The 20,159-nt window shown below is 46.0% G+C and overlaps 2 protein-coding genes across 5 annotated transcripts in view; both read left to right on the top strand.

Moving 5' to 3' along the window:
* The first annotated feature begins 4,679 nt into the window (after positions 1–4,679).
* On the top strand, positions 4,680–11,384 carry LOC139168836 (C-type lectin lectoxin-Thr1-like). Its single transcript, XM_070754575.1, has 6 exons — positions 4,680–4,763; positions 6,414–6,543; positions 6,894–6,988; positions 7,468–7,608; positions 9,883–9,997; positions 11,138–11,384. Exons 2-6 carry the CDS (start codon positions 6,486–6,488, stop codon positions 11,257–11,259), a joined length of 531 nt encoding a protein of 176 aa, XP_070610676.1. The 5' UTR covers positions 4,680–4,763; positions 6,414–6,485; the 3' UTR covers positions 11,260–11,384.
* A 1,801-nt stretch (positions 11,385–13,185) lies between these two features.
* Positions 13,186–20,159, top strand: part of LOC139168837 (C-type lectin lectoxin-Thr1-like) — a 13,909-nt gene continuing 6,935 nt past the window's right edge. For 2 of the 4 annotated variants that reach the window (XR_011559398.1, XM_070754576.1), the window contains exons 1-5: positions 13,186–13,282; positions 15,149–15,222; positions 15,813–15,907; positions 17,378–17,518; positions 18,833–18,944. Coding sequence is in view for 3 of the 4 variants with exons in the window: in XM_070754576.1 (XP_070610677.1) it covers positions 15,165–15,222; positions 15,813–15,907; positions 17,378–17,518; positions 18,833–18,944 (406 nt within the window). In the remaining variant the exon portion in view is untranslated. Of the gene's footprint in view, positions 13,321–15,148; positions 15,223–15,812; positions 15,908–17,377; positions 17,519–18,832; positions 18,945–20,159 lie in introns of those variants that run through there. The other 2 variants (XM_070754577.1, XM_070754578.1) reach the window with 2 other exon arrangements.

The following is a 20,159-nucleotide window of genomic DNA, read 5'->3' as shown; positions in this document are numbered from 1 at the left end:
AGGGACGGCGTCCGATGATTGCAAGTCTCTCATGTGGTTTTGATTGCTGTTGGCTTTTCTGTTGTGTTTGAGTTTTAACTTAGCAGAAACCTGCAGTGAAAGTTTTTCTTTGTTTGCCTATCAGGAAATTGTGCAGAAGAAAAAGCCCACCCACCATTTCTGGGAAAACGTGTGTGTGGGGGGGGGTGGAGCCCTTGTGGCTTTCTGCACATTTGTTAAAATATTTAATTTAATAGCGGGAATAATAAATTGAACAATGGGCCAGAACAATTGATTGATTGGCGAATGCTGGCTCCTGCCTGTGCTGTGATTGGTTGCTGGGCGTAAAGGGGAGGGTCCTTTTTTTCCCTGCCTTTAAAAAATATATATTTATTAACATATTAATAAAATATATTATTAACATATTTAATGTTAATATAGATCTAAAACATTAAAACCAAAAAGAAAACACTAAACAAGCAGTAGACAAAAAAAGCAGTGAACAAAAAATAAAAATAAAATACATTTAAACATACAAACTTATAAAACCTTGCAGCAAAAATCAGAGAGGGAGGAGCAAGTGATATATTATATTCCTTATCATATAATAAAATTATACTATACTTTATGTGATGATAATAATCATAGTAATAATTTCCTATTAATATCTGATTGTATTTATATACATGCCCCCTTCTCTGAGTCTCTAAGCTGCATTTAATATAAAGGACGTGACTGCCAACCATACTGTTGGTTTCTGCAGTTGGCGACCTTGTGTTACAGTTTCCACAGCAGGAACATCTTATTTCTATATTTTATTTTGTTTTAGGATTGTTTTATTTAACATTTAGTTCACATTTAGTTTCCCCGCCTTTGTGTGTGTGTGTGTGTGTGTGTTTGCTCCATATGCTATACAGTATTTATTCGAATAAAGACTTCCCAGGCAGCCTAATATGTCGCTTCCTTTTTCCCCCAAAAAAAGTTCATTCACAGAGTAAACTCACAGCCACACTGTTTTACTTTCATTTCTTCTTTTCTTCTTTATCAGTTGTTAAAGAACAAACATCAAGTCACCAACTAGTTCTTTTATTTTCCTTTTTCTAAGGTCAAGGACATAACAGTTTTTTCAAGGACAAAACAGTTTTTTTCAAGGACAAAACAGCTTCAGCTGCGCAAGTTAAGTATTTTCACACCGAACAATTCCCCAGTAGATGGCGCCACCACAAGTGCAAGTTACTTTATAGTTCTTTTCAAATCCAGGAGAAAGTTTGAAATGTTTACCGAATCTCCAGAGAGGGGTGGCATACAAATCTAATAAATTATTGTTGTTGTTGTTGTTGTTGTTGTTACATCTTTAAGTCTTTTATATCCAGCAACAAAATCATATTGTTGTTGTTGTTGTTGTTGTTGTTGTTGTTATTATTATTATTATTATTATTATTATTATTATTATTATTATTAATTGGATTTGTATGCCGCCCCTCTCCGGAGACTCGGGGTGGCTAACAGCAATAATAAAACGTACAATATAGTAATCCAACAATCCATTGAAAAAAAGAAACAGCTCTCGCTTCCAGCTTCAGTCAGTGCCAAACATAGTTCCCTCTAAGCTGAGCAGTGAGCAATCGCTCACTTAAAAATCATCATCAACTCAGAGTTTTCCAAACCTGCCCAGAAGCCGAGAGGGAAAGAGTGAGAGGGAAGGAGAGAGAGAGGAAGAGAGAGAAACAGATAGAAAAAAGAGAGGAAGGAAAAGAGAAAGAAAAAGAATGGGAGTAAGGAAGAGAGAAAGAAAATCAAAATCTAGTTTGAAACTAGCTCAACTATTTAAGTGGCATTTTGATATTGATAGAGTTGCCCTATTATGAGCTCACTGTTATAGACACACAGTACAGTATTTTATTTTGAAATTCTCTGAGGCAAAACAGGGTGGGTTTTTTATTTGTTTGTTTGTTTGTTTGTTTATTTATTATTTCTGTGCCGCCCAGTCCCGAAGGGACTGCCGCTCAGACACTATACTTTTCCGCCCACCCCCAAAAAATGTTAGAGGGAACACTGGTGCCAAATGGACAGTTCCGATATTAATCAGCTATTTCCCCCAACTGTCCTTGTATCTTTTTAGTTCCTTTAACCATCAACAAAAAATATTGCATGTATTCCTTTTGGCAAAAGGCTCATCACATCTCTTAATTTTCCTCTCTTCTTCCTCTGGCACAATATTTAAGTTATCTTTCTTCCCAGATGACTCCCACTTTGCTCAGTCACTCTTTCTAACACGCAGCCAAAGCCGCGGCCATAGTGACTGAAGTCGCTCCACACCTTTGCTGGTGGAGACTCACAGCTGGCTGTCCATGGGGGATGCTGCCCCCAAAATGGCTCGCCTGCTAGGTCCCCTTCTTCAGCTCCCCTACAGGGAGGCTTCGGGTCAATTCAATAGATTCAGCACCCCTGGACAAGTGGAGTTTGGGCATTGGAGAAGCGCAGGGAATCCTGTCTCGCCGCGGCAAGCAGCCATGCCCCTCGCACATCAGGATTATGTTTGACCTCAGTGGGACTGGGGAGACGGGTGGGCGGTATTGCCAAAGTAAACGTGACTATGCAGGTGTGCATCAGCATGAGATCCGGCTTCTGTGCATGCACCAGAAGCCAAATCTTGTGTGAGGATGCACACACAATTGAGGTTTCGGCAATTTTTGCCAACATTTTTGTTTCCTCACATGCCGGAAGCAAAAAAATAAATAAATGGGGAAAATTTATGCAATCTTGCACGTTTGCACATCCTCACATGATATTTGGCTTCCAGTGCATGCGCAGAAGCTGAACCGCATGCTGACGCACACACCCACACGCCAGTCAGCTGGAGCTATGTGCGCAGCTCCATTTTTGCTACCGGGACGCTGTGTTGGGACACACTGGCTGCAACCCGCTACTGGGCATGGCCACCTCAATATCACTCATGTTGGGGGACCCTGTGGGGGCCTGGGAGTTTGGCCAGAGAAAAATGGGCTCACAAACTCCTGCTTCCTGCAACCCCCCACCATTGAAAACAGAGCTGGGAGGGAGCTCTTGAAGTTGCCAAGGTTGGAGACCCCTGGCCCAGAGAATTGCCAAGAGTCAAAGTCAAGTGGATTGATAGTATCATGATCATTGCGGGAAGGTTATGAAAATAGCATTTAGCATTTAGACTTGTACACCACTTCCTGGTGCTTTGACAGCCCCCTCTAAGCGGTTTTATAGAATCAGCCTCTTTCCTGCAACAACCTGGGTCCTCATTTGACCCACCTGGGAAGGACGGAAGGCAGAGCCAACCTTGAGCCAATGGGGAGGTTTGAACTGCTGAACTACAGCTAGCAGTTAGCTGAAGGAGTCTGCAGGGCTGCACTCTAACCACTGCACCACCCCGGTTCAGAAAGGGTCTATGTCTTTCTGCTATGTAAATTGATGCCACTCTGACCCAGTCCTTCCCGATACAGTTCCCCCAGAGAACCAGGCCTGGATCCAGCACTGATATGAATATACACGCAATGCTTAAAAGAATAATAAAGGATGCATTCTTTCATATGACATCATGGATTACAACCAAGAAGCAGACATTTGTGAGGCTTTCAGGGGACGTGGCCCCAGCACACAGTTCAACGTGGATGATGTAAGCAGCATCAGTGGTGACCTTGTGCCCCTGAGTGTGTGGAAATTGTGCGGTGCATGTAGAAATTCTTTGCAAGCAGGACGGCTCCTTCCCTGGAACAATGTGGTGGGCTAAAACCATGGGGAAAAGAGGAACTTAGGTTGACCACATCTATAAAAATAGTAATGTTGTGACAGTTAGGCTGAAGGAACTAGCAGATGCTAGCAAGGTATACAATGCAGGGTTTACCTGAGTGGCCCCCAGTTTCAAAGTCTGAAATCAAATGGCTCATTGGCCAAGTCAGGACTGGGGAGGCCCCAGGAGCTGACTTCATTTCTGCTGAGTTATTCATGGACAATTCATTCAGACAACAACCACAAAACAAACAATGAAGAAGAAAAATAATAGCTGCATAAAGAACTCTTTGAGAAATTGAAAGACAAAAAGGACAAGTATAAAAGGTGAAAAGAGGGGGAAATAACTAAGGCAGAGACCAGCAAATAGCCCGAGCCTGTAAAGATGAAGTGAGGAAAGCTCAGGCTCACAAAAGCTTCTGACAAAAGTAAAAAAAAAAATAACAACAGAAAAATCTTCTTCCAACAAAGTTAAATAAAAGGAAAAAAAATCAAGGAAACAATGGGTGCATTTCAGGGAGAAAGTGATAAGGTGACAAGCAGCCAGGAGAAAGCACAACTACTTGCCATATTTTTCAGAGTACAATACACACCAGAGTATAAGATTACTTTAGATTTCGGAAAGGAAAACGGAAAAAATAATCTGCCTACAGGTTAGTCCTTAGTCTGGTCAGCTTCAGCACATTAGTTTGCTGGTTTTGGACACGCATGCTTACTTTTTATCCCCGGGTTGGGGATAAACAACAATTTCTAAAACACTTAACTTCTCTCCCTCTCTTCAGAGAGAGAAACCATGGGAAAAGGAGATAAAGGAAGTCAATTGTGGTGCTTTTCTCTGTTGCTAAATCTTGAATTGCAAACAAGTTGCTTCCTGGGTGAAATCATCCCTTCTAAAGAAAAGCAATTTCTCTTCCCCTTTGACCCCCCAATAAAAAGACCAACCCCGTTGCCTCCATTCCCTTTGCTGGAGGGAAGCCTGGAGTGGCCACTGAGCAGACTTGCTATCCCAGGAGGCAAAGGGACAGGTCAGTGGGGCTCTCCCGCCTGTGGGCACCTGAGAGATGAGGCCCCTTGCTGTGGATCCCTCCTGTGTGTCTGTCTGTCTCTCTTTCTGTCTCTCTCTCTCTCTCTGTCTGTCTCTCTCTCTGCCTCTATCAATCTCCCTCTGTCTCTCCCTCTGCCCCCTCCATCTCTCTCTTCCCCCTCTCTCTCCCTCCCTCTCTCTTTCTCTCTCTGTCCCCCTCTCAATCTGTTTCTCCCTTTCCCTCCTTCTCTCCCCCTCTCCCTCTCCTTCTCCCACCCTCTCTCTTTCTCTCTCTCTCCTCATCTCTCTCTGTCGCTCCCTCTCCCTCCTTCTCTCTCCCTCTCCTTCTCCCACCCTCTCTCTTTCTCTCTCTCTCCTCATCTCTCCCTCTGTCTCTCTCTCTGTCTCTCCCTTCCCCTCCCTCCCTCTCTCTCTGTAGTGGATCTCTCTTGTGTGTCTCTGTCTTTATCTCTGTCTCTCAGTATGATGATGATGATGATGTTGACGACGACAATGATAATAATAATAATAATAATAATAATAATAATAATAATAATAATATAACAACAACAAAACAACAACAGAGTTGGAAAGGACCTTGGAGGTCTTCTAGTCCAACCCCCTGGTTAGGCAGGAGACCCTTCATCACTTCAGACAAATCAGAGTGTGGTTGGTTAGCCAGTTTTGAATCCATTTGGTGGTGATGCTGTCTAACCCACATTTTTCTACTTTTTCTAGTAATCGATTATGGTCTACTTTATCAAAAGCCTTACTGAAGTTCAACTAAACCCCATCGACAGCATTCTTCTTGTCCACTCTCTGTCTCTGTCTGTCTCTCTTTCTTTCTGTCTTTCTGTCTCTGTCTGTCTCTCTCTCTCTCTCTGTGTATTTCTCTCTCTCTTTCTCTCTCTCTCTCTCTGTCTCTCTGTGTCTCTGTCTATCTCTCTGTTTCTCTCTCTCTCTGCCTCTTTTTCTATCTATCTCTCTCTGTCATTGTCTGTGTCTCTCTGTCTCTGTCTCTCCCTCTTTCTCTCCCTCTGTCTGTCTGTCCCCCTCTCTCTGACTCTCTCTCTCTCTCTCTCTCTGTGTCTTTCTGTCTCTCTCTGTCTCTCTGTCTTTGTCTCTGTCTCTCTCTGTTTCTCTGTCTCAGTCTCTCTCTGTGTGTGTCTCTGTCTCTCTCCCCCTCTCTCTGTCTCTCTCTATCTATCTATCTCTCTCTCTCTCTTTCTCTTCCTTCCTCTCTCTCCCTCTCCCTCCCTCTCCCACCCTCTCTCTCCTTCCATCTTTCTTTCTTTCTCTTTTTCTTTCTGCCTCACCCCTTTCTCTGTCTCTTTCTCTCTCTACCCCTCCCCTCCCTCCATCTGAGGGACCTCTTGCAGGGGGCTGCTGGCAACCTCCAGGTTGCAGCAGGGGATCTGCAGGAGTCAGGGAGCAAAGCTTAGGAAAAAGAAGCACAGGGAAAGAGATGCACAGGAGATCCTTTCCAGGCAATGCAGGATCCACTGTGACCTACCAAGACTGCTGGATGTCCAATGAGGGAGGAATGGGGTCCCATGAAACAGTACAAACCAAAGTATGGGACCCCCAGCTTGGTCGCAGCCTGGACTTCCCACCCATCTCACTCTCCTTTCTTCCACAATCCTCTCTGCAGAGACGGACGGAAGGAAGGAAGGAAAGAAGGAAGGAGGGAAGGAAGGAAGGAAGGAAGGAAGGAAGGAAGACCATGGAGAGATTCATATTTCTGACCCTCGACTTGCTGGTTATGGCTTTCTACATAAATGGTGAGTTTGAACAGGGTCTCTCGTGTCCGGAGAGGCCAATTCTCTTGTCCCTGAACCTTTTCCAGATTGGACTCTCCCAGCATCCTCTCCACAAAGTTGCTTTACGGGTTGATTCCCACCAGGCAACAGTTTCCAGAAAATTAACCAAGTCTACTAACCCTAACCAAGCTTTGGACCTTCTGCAAATGCAGCTGCAAGTCCGTTTCAATTCATTGTCCTCAAAGATGTTTGCAGCTCGGCAGATTCAGAATGTTCTGCAGACCCAGCTGTGTCTCTCCCTCCTCTTCCTCTTCCTCCTCTTCCTTTACTCTTAGTCAGCTTCTTACTGAGCTTCCTCTCTTCCCACACAGGAGCCAAAGGCTGTTGTTGTCCCCAAGAGTGGTTCCCCAGGAATGGGGTTTGCTACAAGGTCTTTGATGATTACAAGACCTGGGCCGATGCCAAGGTGAGAAGTGCTTGTGTGCACCTGTGGATCTTCTAGCGCAGGCAGAGGAGAAGTCTAGGCAGAGCCTTGCACAGCTCCCCCCGCAAAGCCCCTCTGGGTGGGCTGAACTGGAGGGCCACTAGGCTGTGTGCTTGAAAAGGAAGCAAGGACCATTATCTCAGGAGAGTCTGAAATGCAAGTTGTTGAGTTCCGATACTGAGAGACAGGAGGCTGGTGGAGGGACTTCAGCTCTTTACTTGGTTACAGCAAGCAAACTTCAGCCAAAGCATAAAAGGGGCAGGGGTTGAAATAGGAAGCCCTTCTGGCAAGGAATCAATCGGAAATGTCCAACTCTACTTCCCAGCTCCTTCGGAGATGACACATGTGTTCTCTGGACAATATACTGATGTAGACTTTCATGGCTGGTAGCTGTTGGGCAGTGCGGAGACAAGAGATTTCCTGGCGTTTCATTGGCTTTCTCTCTTGCGCCTCCTTCCCAGACATTCTGCAGGGAACACAGGACAGGCTGCCACCTCGCCTCCATCCATAGCGTTGAAGAGTCGACTGCCTTGGCTGAATATGTTACCAACTATCTCAGAAGTGGTGGAAATGTCTGGATTGGACTGCATGACCCAGACAAAGTAGGTCTCTTTTTGTTGCTAATGTTCATCAATTTGTTTGTACTGATTCTAACACTTTTTCTCTAAGGATCTTCCAACAGGAATCAGAATAGAATAGAGCTGGAAGGGGGCTTGGAGGTCTTCTAGTCCAACCTTTTGATCAAGCGGGAGACACCTATACAATTTGGGACAAGTGATTGTCTAGTCTCTTCTTAAAAACCTCCACTGATGAAACACCCACAACTTCTGTTCCACTGGTTAATTGTCTTCATCTTTCGTTGCTTCTCTCCTTCTAGTCTTTTGGAAAATAAATTGACCCTCTCTTCTTTGGGGCATCCCCTCAAATACTGGAATGCTGCTATCCTGTCCTCCTCCCCGTCTTTCTTTCCTCTAGACAAGCCATGCCCAGTTCCTGCAGCTGTTCTTCATCATCATCGTCAACATCAATTTATTTTCCAAGTGTTTTGCTGGTGGTCTCCCACCCAAAGACTCATTAATTTTGATTCATTAACTTCTCCTGAGAAGTATTTTTCTTGTACCTATCCAAAGGTTCATCAGGTTTAACCCTGCTTAGTTGTTCCGGATCTCAACTAAAACCATCTAGATAAAGAGAGAAGGAGTTGAGAGAGACAGGGAAAGGAGGAGAGAGACAGAGTGAGAAAAAGAGAGGGAGAAGGGGAGAGAGGAAAAGAGGGAGAGAGAGGGAGAGAGGGGTAGAGGGAGATGGGGAGAGGGGGTGGAGACAGAGGGAGGGGGAGAGAGGGACAGAGGGGGCAAGGGACAGATGGAGAAGGGGAGAGGGGAAGGGAGGGAGATGGAATGGAGAGTGACAGGAAGGAGGAGAAAGACAGAGGGAGAAAAAGAGAGGGAGAGAGAGGGGGGAAATGGAGATGGGGAGAAGGGATGGGGACAGAGGGAGGGGGAGAGTGAGAAAGAGGGGGAGAGGGAGAGAGAGGGAGAAAGGGAGAGAGGAAAGGAGAGAAAAGAAGGGAGAGAAAGGGAGATGGAGAGAAAGAGATGGAGAGAGGGGGAAGGGAGGGAGAGAGGGAGATGCTCTGATCAAAGGGGGATTCCCATTACCGCCGCTACTAGATTCGATTCTAGCACATGCCTCTAGCAAGCGCCTCTCAGTGTGTTTTTGCTTCCGCACATGTATAGGAAGCAAAATCTTGTGAGGGGAAATGCGCATGTGAGATTTCGGCAATTTTTGGCTTCCGTGAATTCGCAGAAGCAAAAAATTGACAAAATCATGCACACACGTGTCCCGTCATAACATTTTGCATCCTGCACATGCGCAGAAGCAAAAACATGCTGGGACATGCCCAAGTGTGGGCAGCAGACACGACGGTGTGGAACGCAGTTCCACCAGCAGAAATGAAGATGTGTGCACAGCTCCAGCTGATCGGCAAATGTCAGTTCCGGGATTAATGGTCTCGGCTTGGCTCTCCTTTTTTCCCCTGCTGCTGCTGCTGTGTCTGGGCTCCTTGCTTTTTTCCTCTTTCCTCCTTCCTGGCCTCGGACGGGCTTCCCTCTCTCCTGCCCGGCTCCCCTCCAGCCTCACACGGCCACCTCCCACCTGAGGCTCAGCTCTCCTTTTTTCCCCTGCTGCTGCTGCTGTGTCTGTGCTCCTTGCTTTTTTCCTCTTTCCTCCTTCCTGGCCTCGGACGGGCTTCCCTCTCTCCTGCCCGGCTCCCCTCCAGCCTCCTGCGGCCACCTCCCGCCTGAGGCTCAGCTCTCCTTTTTTTCCCTGCTGCTGCTGCTGAGTCTGTGCTCCTTGCTTTTTTCCTCTTTCCTCCTTCCTGGCCTCGGACGGGCTTCCCTCTCTCCTGCCCGGCTCCCCTCCAGCCTCCTGCGGCCACCTCCCGCCTGAGGCTCAGCTCTCCTTTTTTCCCCTGCTGCTGCTGCTGAGTCTGGGCTCCTTGCTTTTTTCCTCTTTCCTCCTCCTGGCCTCGGATGGGCTTCCCTCTCTCCTGCCCGGCTCCCCTCCAGCCTCACACGGTCACCTCCCACCTGAGGCTCAGCTCTCCTTTTTTCCCCTGCTGCTGCTGCTGTGTCTGGGCTCCTTGCTTTTTTCCTCTTTCCTCCTTCCTGGCCTCGGACGGGCTTCCCTCTCTCCTGCCCGGCTCCCCTCCAGCCTCCTGCGGCCACCTCCCGCCTGAGGTGCAAGCATCCACAAGTGAACTGCTAGCAACCCACTACTGGTGTGATCCTTGCCACCCCTTCATCTCTCTATCGGGTCCTGCTGCAGAAGAGTTCCTTCCTCAGTTGCCTAAAGGGCCTTCCCTGTCATTACAGAATCGCAATTGGCAGTGGACAGACAAATCCAATTACAGCTTCCGGACATGGAAGCCAGGAGAACCCAACAACAAGCGGTACAATGAAAACTGCGTTGAACTTTGGAAAAGCTTAGGTAAGCGAAGGTGGAGGGAAGGGAGATGACTGAGGATGTGCTTTCAAGAGTGAGGACCCTTAAAACCTGCCTAGGTTAATTAAAAATCAGAATCACAACCCTAAAGCATAATATTCTTTTTAAATGTTTTTTAAAAATATTTAAAACAAAACAGACATATAAAAACACACAAACATAAAAGAAAAACACATATCCAGGATGGCTTACATCCCATTTATTTAGATTTGATTTGATTTGATTTGATTTGATTTGATTTGATTTGATTTGATTTGAATGCCGCCCCTCTGACAGATGTCAGTCCAGTTTCTTCTTGAAAGCTTCCAGTTATGAAATCCCCACAACTTCTGAAGGCAGCTTCTGTTCCCTTAGTTGATGGTTCCCACAATTCTAGCTTGGTGTGGGGAGTAGAAAGCCCAACAAGGCCAAACCCAGATGAAGCTGGTACCTCCAAACTCCACGTTTCTTCCCCTTTTAAAGTGTTGATCTGGCATTTCATTCAAGGGACACTCTACGTATCTGGGCATTTTAGAGCAAGTCCTATGGTTGTTCAGCTAGTTAACTCTTCCAGATGTTGTATTGATCTTGCACTCTTCTTCAGAAATATCTAAATGTCAATTTCCTGGCATACTTTTCAGTGAAGGTCCCAAGCTGAGAGTCAGGACAGTGATGATAAATTTGGCCAGGGTACCACAACTGCAACCATAGCATGCCCACGTCCTCCTGTGCAAGCTAAGATGTCTAATTGTCCTTAGCACCTGTGGAAAAAAGGCTCCACATAACGATCATGACAGTGGAATCAATGCTGGTCCACCCAGTTTTGACCTGCCCAAGAGATGGACCAAAATCCCAGGTTCTTGGCTGCCCTCTTGTGGATGAGTAGCACTTGACAAGCAAAGCCTGCTTGCCTCATCCTGATTTGTGTTGTGTTTATATTTACCGACAAAGAAATATAGATCTATTTCAGGCTATTTATTCTGACTTCTTAGCTATCTTGGTTACAACAATCAGCTGAAGCCATGAGCCCATTTTAGCCAGCAAGGGGCATTCAGGCCCCCCTGCAAAGGTGGGTGGAGCCATGAAAATGCTTCCTTAGGACTTGGAGGGGATCCATCCTGAAAAACGTCTCCTTTTTCTGCCCAGGTTACAAGAAATGGAACGACGAGCATTGTGCGTCCAGACGTCCATTCCTCTGCCAGTGCAGGCTCTACTACAAGCTCTCCCCCTCCTGCTGCAGAGGGAAGAAAGCACCTGGGGGAGCCTGAAGGCGAAACCTTCCCCAAAATCTCTGCTCTGTGTCCCTTCACTTCATGGTTGACGTCGGTAACTTGGACCTGAATTTGTTCATGCTGGCAGGCCAGAAGTTCAAATAAATTCAGTCTTGGCATGAGGAGCTCCGTTTATTTTTGTCAACCGCCTGTCCAGCACGGGTTTGATGCATTCCCTCTGATGCAGGTTTGCTTTCGGTTCCCATAGTAACAGGCAGGGATGGGCTACTGAGGGGAACGCAGTGGGGTAGCGAAAATGTATCTCCACCCCAGAGCACCCAATTTGCACGGAAAGCTGTGGAAAGAAAATGCATAAGCCCCTGTGGTTTACAGAATCAGCCTCGTGCCCCCAACCATCTGGGTCCTCATTTGACCCACTTCGGAAGGACTGAAGGCTGAGTCAACCTGGAGCCAGTGGTGAGATTTGAAGTGCTGAACTACAGCTGGCAGTTAGCTGAAGGAGCCTGCAGTCCTGCGCTCTAACCACTGCACCACCTCGGTTTAGAAAGGGTCTATACCAGTGATGGTGAACCTATGGCATGGGTGCCACAGGCGGCATGTGAAGTCATATCTGCTGCAATGTCCATGTATGTGCTGGTCAGATGATTTTTGGCTCACACAGAGGCTTTGAGGGGGGAGAGAGAGAGCCTCTGGGGGGGTGGGGGAGGGAGTTTTTACCCTCCCCAGTCTCCAGGGAAGCCTGGGGAGGGCAAAACACAAAGTAAAAACTTCTGCATGGGTCTATACTTCTCTGCTATGCTATTCATGCCACTCTCAGCCGCTTCCTTCAGATAGGGCTACTCCATGGAACCTGGGCTGAGACCAACATTGATAGGAATATACACACAATGCTTAAAAGAATAATAAAGGATGTGTTCTTTCATATTGCATCATGTATTATAATCAAGAAGCAGACATTTGTAAGGCTGTCAGGGGATGTGGTCCCGACACACATTTCAGCATGGATTAAATTGTAGACAACATCAGTGATGAACCTGTGTCCGACTGTGGAAATTGTGCTGTGCATGTAGAAACTCTACCTTTGCAAGCAGGCCGGCTCCTTCACTGGAACAATGTGGTGGGCTCAAACCACGGGGGAAAGAGGAACTTCGGTTGGCCACATCTATTAAAATAGTAATGTTGTGACTGTTAGGCTGAAGGAACTAGCAAATGCTAGCAAGGTACACAATCAGGGGTGGGCTACTGCCCGGACCGGGGGGGAATCTGTACAAATTGATGGTGAGACCACACTTGGAGTCCTGTGTACAGTTCTGGTCACCTCAAGGAGGATGTAACGGAACTGGAAAAGGTGCAGAAAAGGGGCCACAAGAATGAGCAAGGAAACGGGCCCCCTCCCTTGTGAAACCAGGTTGCCAGGCCTCGGTCTCTTCAGCCTTGAAAGACGGCGTTGAAGGGGGGACTTGATCGAAGGGTATAAAATCCTGCATGGGATAGAAAAGGTGGATAGAGAAAAATTCTTTTCTCTGTCACACAATACTAGGACAAGGGGGTCCTCCCTAAAGCTCATAGGTAAGAAAGAGAGGACAAATCAAGGGAAGTATTTCTTGACAACGGGGCACAATCTGAGATTAGTTGGGGGAAAGATCAGAAGCAATGTGAGTGAGAAAATATTATTTTACTGAAAGAGTAGAAGATGCTTGGAACAAACTTCCAGCAGACGTGATTGGTAAATCCACAGTAACTGAATTGAAACATGCCTGGGATAAACACATATCCATCCTAACATAAAATACAGGAAATAGTATAAGGACAGACAGGATGGACCAAGAGGTCTTTTTCTGCTGTCAATGTACGTTTCTATGTTTAGTGGCAACAAGCTGCTTCCTGGGTGAAAAAAAATCCCTTCTGAAGAAAATCAATTTCCCTTCTTCCCCTTTGGGCTCCCTACAAAACCAGCCCCGTTTCTTCTCTTGCCTATAAATGCCTCCGCTCCCTTTGCTGGAGGGAAGCCTGGAGTTGCCACTGAGCAGACTTGCTACCTGTGGAGGCAAAGGGACAGGTGAGTGGGGCTCTCCCCTACCTGTGGGCACCTGAGAGGTGAGGCCCCTGCAGTGCATCCCTCCTGGGTGTCTCTCTCTGTTTCTCTGTCTCTCACTGTCTCTAGCCATGTCCAGTCCCTGCAACCCTTCTTCATATGTTTTAGCCTCCAGTCCCCTCGTCATCTTTGTTGCTCTTCTCTGCTCTCTTTCTAGAGTCTCAACGTCCTTTTTGCATTGTGGCAACTAAAACTGAATGCCGGATTCCGAGTGTGGCCTTATCAGGGCCTTACAAAGTGGCATTAACCCTTCACATGATCTTGATTCCATCCCTCTGTTAAATTAATGCAGCCTGGGACTCTGTTGGCTTTTTTGGCAGCTGCTGCACACGGCTGGCCCCTATTTAAACGGTTGTCCACTAGGACTCCAAGATCCCTCTCATAGTTGCTACTCTTGAGCAAGGTGCCACACGTACTGTACATCTGCATTTTGTGTTTGTTTTTTTGCCCAAATGTAAAATCCTACTGTTTTCACCTTTGAATTTCATTTTGTTTAACAGCACCCAATGTCAAGATCCCTCGGTATTTTTGTGCCTATCTTCTGGAGAGTGGGTTGTTCCTGCCAGTTTGGTGTCAGCTGCAAATTTGATAAGTTCCCCATCTCTCCCCTCGTCCAAGTCATTGATGAAGGTGTTGAAGAGTTCTGGTCTAAAACAGCCTTGGGGGACTCCACTGCATACTTCCCTCCATGTAGATACAGTTTCATTGAGCACTACACTACAGCCAGTTTTGAATCCATCTGATGGTGTTGTTGTCCATCCTACATTTTTCTACTCTGTCTAGTAGTAGATTATGGTTTACTTTGTCAAATGCCTTACTGAAGTACAAGTAAACCATATCAACAGCATTCTTCTGGTCCACTCTCTGTCTCTCTGTGTGTCTCTCTCACTGTGTGTCTCTCTGTGTCTGTCTGTCTCTGTCTCTGTTTCTCTGTTTGTCTCTGTCTGTTTCTCTCTCTCTCTCTCTATTTGTCTCTGTCTCTGTCTTTCTCTTTGCCTGTCTCTGTCTCTTTGTCTCTGTCTCTCTCCCACCTCTCTCCATCTGAAGGGAGCTGTTGCAGGGGGCTGCTGGCAAAGTTGAGGTTGCAACAGGGGATCTGCAGGAGGCAGGGAGTGTGGGGTCTCTGGGGAAGAGAAAGAGATGCACAGGAGATCCTTTCCAGGCAATACAGGATCTACTGGGACCCACTAAGGCTGCTGGATGACCAAGGAGGGAGAAATGGGGTCCAGTGAAACAGTGCAATCCAAAATGTGGGACCCACAGCTTGGTCACAGGCTGGACTTCCCACCATAGTTCCCTCTAAGCTGAGCAGTGAGCAATCGCTCACTTAAAAATCATCATCAACTCAGAGTTTTCCAAGCCTGCCCAGAAGCCGAGAGGGAAAGAGTGAGAGGGAAGGGGAGAGAGAGGAAGAGAGAGAAACAGAGAGAAAAAAGAGAGGAAGGAAAAGAGAAAGAAAAAGAATGGGAGTAAGGAAGAGAGAAAGAAAATCAAAATCTAGTTTGAAACTAGCTCAACTATTTAAGTGGCATTTTGATATTGATAGAGTTGCCCTATTATGAGCTCACTGTTATAGACACACAGGACAGTATTTTATTTTGAAATTCTCTGAGGCAAAACAGGGTGGGTTTTTTGTTTGTTTATTTATTTGTTTGTTTGTTTGTTTATTTATTATTTATTATTTCTGTGCTGCCCAGTCCCGAAGGGACTGCGGCTCAGACACTATACTTTTCCGCCCCCCCCCAAAAAAAAAATTAGAGGGAACACTGCTTCCCACCCATCTCACTCTCCTTTAATCTCTCTCTTCCCCCCTCCCCATTCTCTTTGCAGGGAAGGAAGGGAGACCATGGGGCGATTCTTCTTTGTGACCCTCGGCTTGCTGATCATGGCTTTCTCCCTCAATGGTGAGTTTGAACAAGGTCTCTTCATGTCTGGAGAGGCCAATTCTCTTGCCTTTGGACCCCCTCTGGATTTGACCCTCCCAGTGTCCTCTCCACGAAGTTGCTTTGATCCCTATTTGGCTGATTCTGCAATGTTCTCTGCTCCAAGACTCAAGTGGATTGATTCCCACCAGGCGTGCAGTTTATTATTGATTGATTGATTGATTGATTGATTGATTGATTGATTGATTGATTGATTTCCATTTGTATGCTGCCCAACTCCCTAAGGATTCTGGGCAGCTCACAGCAAAAGAGGACAAGACATATAGTATTAATGTTAAAACATCTAAAAAGAGAAACAATTAAAAAAAACAATTAAAAACCCCATAATAAGACCATACACACCATTTATGGCTGGGTCTCAATGGCTAACCCTAACCAAGCTTTGGACCCTCCGCAAAGGCAGCTGAAAGTCCATCCCAATTTATTGTCCTCAAAGATGTTTGCAGTTGAGCAGAATGTCCTGCAGACCCAGCTGTGTCTCCTCCTCCCGCCGCCACTTCCTCCTTTTCTCTTGGCCCACTTCTCCCTGAGCTTCCTCTTTTCCCATACAGGAGCCAAAGGCTGCTGTTGTCCCCCTGATTGGCTGCCCATGAACACGTTTTGCTACAAGGTCTTTGATGAGCACAAAACCGGTCCCGATGCCGAGGTGAGAAGGGCTTGTGGGCACCTGTGAATCTTCTGGCAGTGCCAGTGGTGAAATCTAATTCCCACCCCCCCTACAGCTTCTGTAGCTTGGTGGGCAGGGTTATTGGGGTCATGTGACTGGGTGGGCGTGGCTATGTAGTCGTGTGACTGGGGGATCAAAAGACAGAAACTCATTTTAGCTATCTCCTGCTGGAGTAGGGGCCTGGACTAGATGACCTCCAGGTCCCTTCCAGCCCTGGATTGCTGGGATCTTTCAAAGTATCCTCTGAAGCCACGACTAGTGCCAGGTTTGTGGTCCTTCCTTCCTCTCCTTCCCCCCCCTCCCCCCTCCATCCTCCCTCCCTTTCTTTCATTTTCTTTTTTCCTTCCTTCCTTCTTCCTTTCTTTCTTCCTTCCTTTCTCATTCTCTCAGTTTTGGATATTCCAAATATTTTTATTTGATTGCTTAATATGGACTTTCTGTAAACATATTATTCCTGTTTTTAATTTGATTAATTTTGCAAATACATTCCTTCTTATTTAATCCTTTAATTTTTAATGATATGAATTTTATTCCTTTTTGCATTTGGTTTTTGTATGATCTTTTGTATCTCTTTATTTATTGTTACTGCCATTGTTTGCATTCTTGTCTTAACTCCGTCTACTTTAATATTTGAGTTCTCTGGCTCTTTTATTCCCTCTTTCTTCTCACTCTCCTCCATCTCCTGTTCTTCCTCTTGACTTGCTGCCTCTAATTTCTCTCCACTCTCTGTTTCCTCTTTTGTACCAACAATTTGATCATAGACCTCCTGTGCCCTCTCTATGGCGTCCACTTTTACCTTCCTCCCCTCTAATGAAATTGCCGTATTTTTGGAGTATAAGATGCATCTTTTTCCTCCCTGAAAGAAATTGTGGGTGCATCTTATACTCTGAATGTAGCTTTAAAAAAAAAATTTCACCCCAATTAGATACTAACAATCTTCCCAGCTCTTACCTTGCAGGGTCTTTCATTGTTGCTCTGTGCAAATAATGTTTTCCAAGTCCTAAGTCTTTGCACGTTTTTTTCCATTGCTCTACTTGCTCCAAGTAAGTTTCTTTCCAGCCCTAACCAGGTGTGAACAATCTTCCCAGCTCTTACTGGCTTGCAAGCTCTTTCATTGTTGCTCTCTGCAAAGAATGTTTTCCAAGCCCTGAGTCTTTGCAGGGTTTTTTTCATTGCTCTACTTGCTCCAAATGTTTCTTTCCAACTCTAACCAGGTGCCTTCAATGTTAAATAAGAAACCCAAAGCATACCCCTTGAAGGACACTTCTTATGAAATATTTCTGGACTCTCTCAATTGTATTGATATCTGATATGCAATGCAAGTTCCAGACAGGTGACTTGTATTCCAGAATTGGTCAAGCAAATGTTTTGCAAGCTTTTTGTAAGCATGATATAGACAAGAGATTTCCTGATGTTTCACTGGTTTCCTCCCTTGTGTCTCCTCCTCAGACATTCTGCGGGAAACACAAGCCAGACTGCCACCTCGCCTCCATCCATGGCAGTGAAGAGTCATTGGAATTGGCCCAATATATTTCATTCTCTCTCCAAAGTAGTGCAAATGTCTGGATTGGACTGCATGACCCAGAAAAAGTAGGTCTCTTTCTGTTGCTAATGTTCATCAATTCGTTTGTACTGTTTCTGGGGGTTTTTCTTTAAGGATCTTCCAACAAGAATCAGAATAGAATAGAGCTGGAAGGGACCTTGGAGATCTTCTAGTCCAACCCTTTGCTCAAGCAGGAGACTCCTATACAATTTGAGACAAGTGATTTTCTAGTCTCTTCTTAAAAAGATCCAGCAATGGAGCCCCCACAACCTCTGCTTCCCTGGTTGATTGTCCTCATTGTTAGAACATTTCTCCTTAGTTCTAGGCTGCTTCTCTCCTCGATCAGTTTTCATCCTTTGCTTCTTGTCCTGCTTTCAGTTGTTTGGGCAGCCCCTCAAATACTGGAATGCTGCTATCATGTCTCCCCCAGCCCTTCTTTAGACTAGCCAGACCCAGTTCCACCAACCATTCTTCAAATGGTTCCATCATCATCATCATCATCATCATCATCATCATCATCATCAATTTATTTTCCCAGTGTTTTGCTGCTGGTCTCACCCAATGACTCATTAATTTTGATTCATTCATTTCTTCTGAGAATTTTGGATCATCACCTATCCAAGAGTTCACCAAGTTTAACCCTGGTTAGTTGTTCCAGATCAACTAAGATCATCTAGATCTTAGATGATCAGGCCACCTAGAGTTCTTAAGGAGCCACCTAGAGTCCCTAGGAAGTTGGGCAGCATACAAATTGAATCAAATAAATTAAATAAATTAAATAGATAGATGGAGAAAGAGAGGAGTGGTGAAAGACAGAGGGAGGAGGAGAGAGAAAGAGGGAGAAAGAGAGAGAAGGTGAGAGTGGGGGAAATGAAGATGGAGAGAGGGGGCAGAGAGAGAGGGAAAGATGGAGAGAGAGACAGAGAGGGAGAGAGAGTGAGGGAGAGAAGAAGAGGGAGAGAGGGACAAAGAGAGAGGGAGTAGGGGGAGAGGAAAAGAGAGAGAGAAGGAGAGGGAGAGAGGGGGGCAAAAGAGAGGGACAGTGCGGCAAGGGGAGAGAGGAAGGGAGGGAGAAGGAGGGAGAGAGGAAAAGATAGAGAGATAAATAGAGGGAGAGAGGGAGTAGGAGGGGGAGAGAGAGAGGGAGGGAGAGGGACAGAGAGGGACAGAGAGGGACAGAGGTGGAAGGGGAGAGAGGAAGGGAGGGAGAAGGAGGGGAGAGAGGGAGATGGAGAGAAAGATAGAGAGAGAGAGGGGGGGGAGTAGGTCTGATCCTTGCCAACCCTTCTTCCTTCTACCTGGGCTCTCCAGTGCCAGAGTCCCTTCCTCAGCTGACTAAGGGGTCTTCATGGTCATTACAGAATCGCAACTGGCGGTGGACAGATGGATCCAAGAGCAGCTACCGGGCGTGGGACCTAGGAGAGCCCAACTACGATGGGAGCAATGCAAATTGCGTTGAACTTTTGGGCACAGGTAAGGCAAGGTGGAGGGAAGGGAGCTGAGGATGCGCTTCAAAGAGTGAAGACCCTTCTTGGAACACTTAGCATCTGCCTAGGTTAATGAAAAGCCAATCACAAACACAACCCCAAAGCTTAATAATCAAGGGACCCTTATTAGATCAAAGAATACAGAATAAATGTTTTCCTGAAAATTGGTGTGAAATTCTTCAAAGTCATGGGGGAGCTAACGAAGAACCGACTCCCCCTGATCTCAATACCCCACAACTACATGCAAGTAGGGGTCCTTCAGCATTTAGCTCTTTTTAACAGGATTCAAAGCCACCAACATCACAAACCATATATTTATTAACTCTTGATGTCCGGAGACAAGGACAAAGACATTTATTTCATTTATATTTTTGATCACAGCGGTTTATAATGGATGCCAGTGGACCTGATCCAACCTTTCACCAGCAGATATCTTTAGGAATTAAAGTGGCACATTGTGCCTCCTCTCACACAATGGCCATAATGGCTATTTATAAAATCTCTGCCACAGAAAACATGGTTGAGACCAAACCCATCCAAACCAGGTTGCAATGCTTTGGTCTCCTCAACCTTGAAAGGTGGCATTTAAGAGGTGACTTTAGAGTGTATAAAATCATGCATGGGATAGAAAAGGTGGATAGAGAAAAATTCTTTTCTCTATCACACAATACTCAGACAAGGGGGCCCTCCCTAAAGCTCACAGGTGAGAAAGTGGGGACAAATAAAGGGAAATATTTCTTCCCCCAGAGGGTCCTTGGTTGATGGGATTCCCTTCCAGAAGAGGTCATGACAGCTGTCATCCTGGAGAGCTTCAAGGCAGGATTGGACAGATTCATGGAAGCAGAGTGTATCATAGGTGGTTATTGAAATGGATGTCCAAATGCCAACTTTCTGTGGGTTGAGGCGGGCAGGGTTCCCTTGGGGGTCAAGGGAAAGGGAGGGTTTTGCCTTCTCTTTCTGCTCAAAATCCCCATGGACAATTGGTGGGCCACCATGAGATACAGAATGTTGGACTCAATGGGCTTTGGCCTGAATCAGCATGGCCTCTTCTTAGGTTCTTATGTTCTTATCCATTTTCCAAATGAAAACAGAGTCCATTCCTTCCATCCTTCTCTCCCAACTTCCCTTCTTCTTTCCAGGCCACGATCCTTCTTCTCAGCCAGTTATTTCTTCTTCCTTTTGAAGAAGAGCCTCTTGAGAC

Source organism: Erythrolamprus reginae, chromosome 6 (genome assembly GCF_031021105.1).
Source record: "Erythrolamprus reginae isolate rEryReg1 chromosome 6, rEryReg1.hap1, whole genome shotgun sequence".
NCBI lineage: Eukaryota > Metazoa > Chordata > Lepidosauria > Squamata > Dipsadidae > Erythrolamprus > Erythrolamprus reginae.
Note: the sequence above shows the minus strand (reverse complement) of the source record. Positions and strands in the feature narration are given on the sequence as shown.

Coding starts and splice junctions, on each gene's coding strand:
- LOC139168836 (XM_070754575.1), top strand. CDS start 6,486: ATGGAGAGATTCATATTTCTGACCCTCGACTTGCTGGTTATGGCTTTC. Junction 6,544..6,893: donor TATGGCTTTCTACATAAATG/GTGAGTTTGAAC, acceptor CTTCCCACACAG/GAGCCAAAGGCTGTTGTTGT. Junction 9,998..11,137: donor TGAACTTTGGAAAAGCTTAG/GTAAGCGAAGGT, acceptor TTTTCTGCCCAG/GTTACAAGAAATGGAACGAC.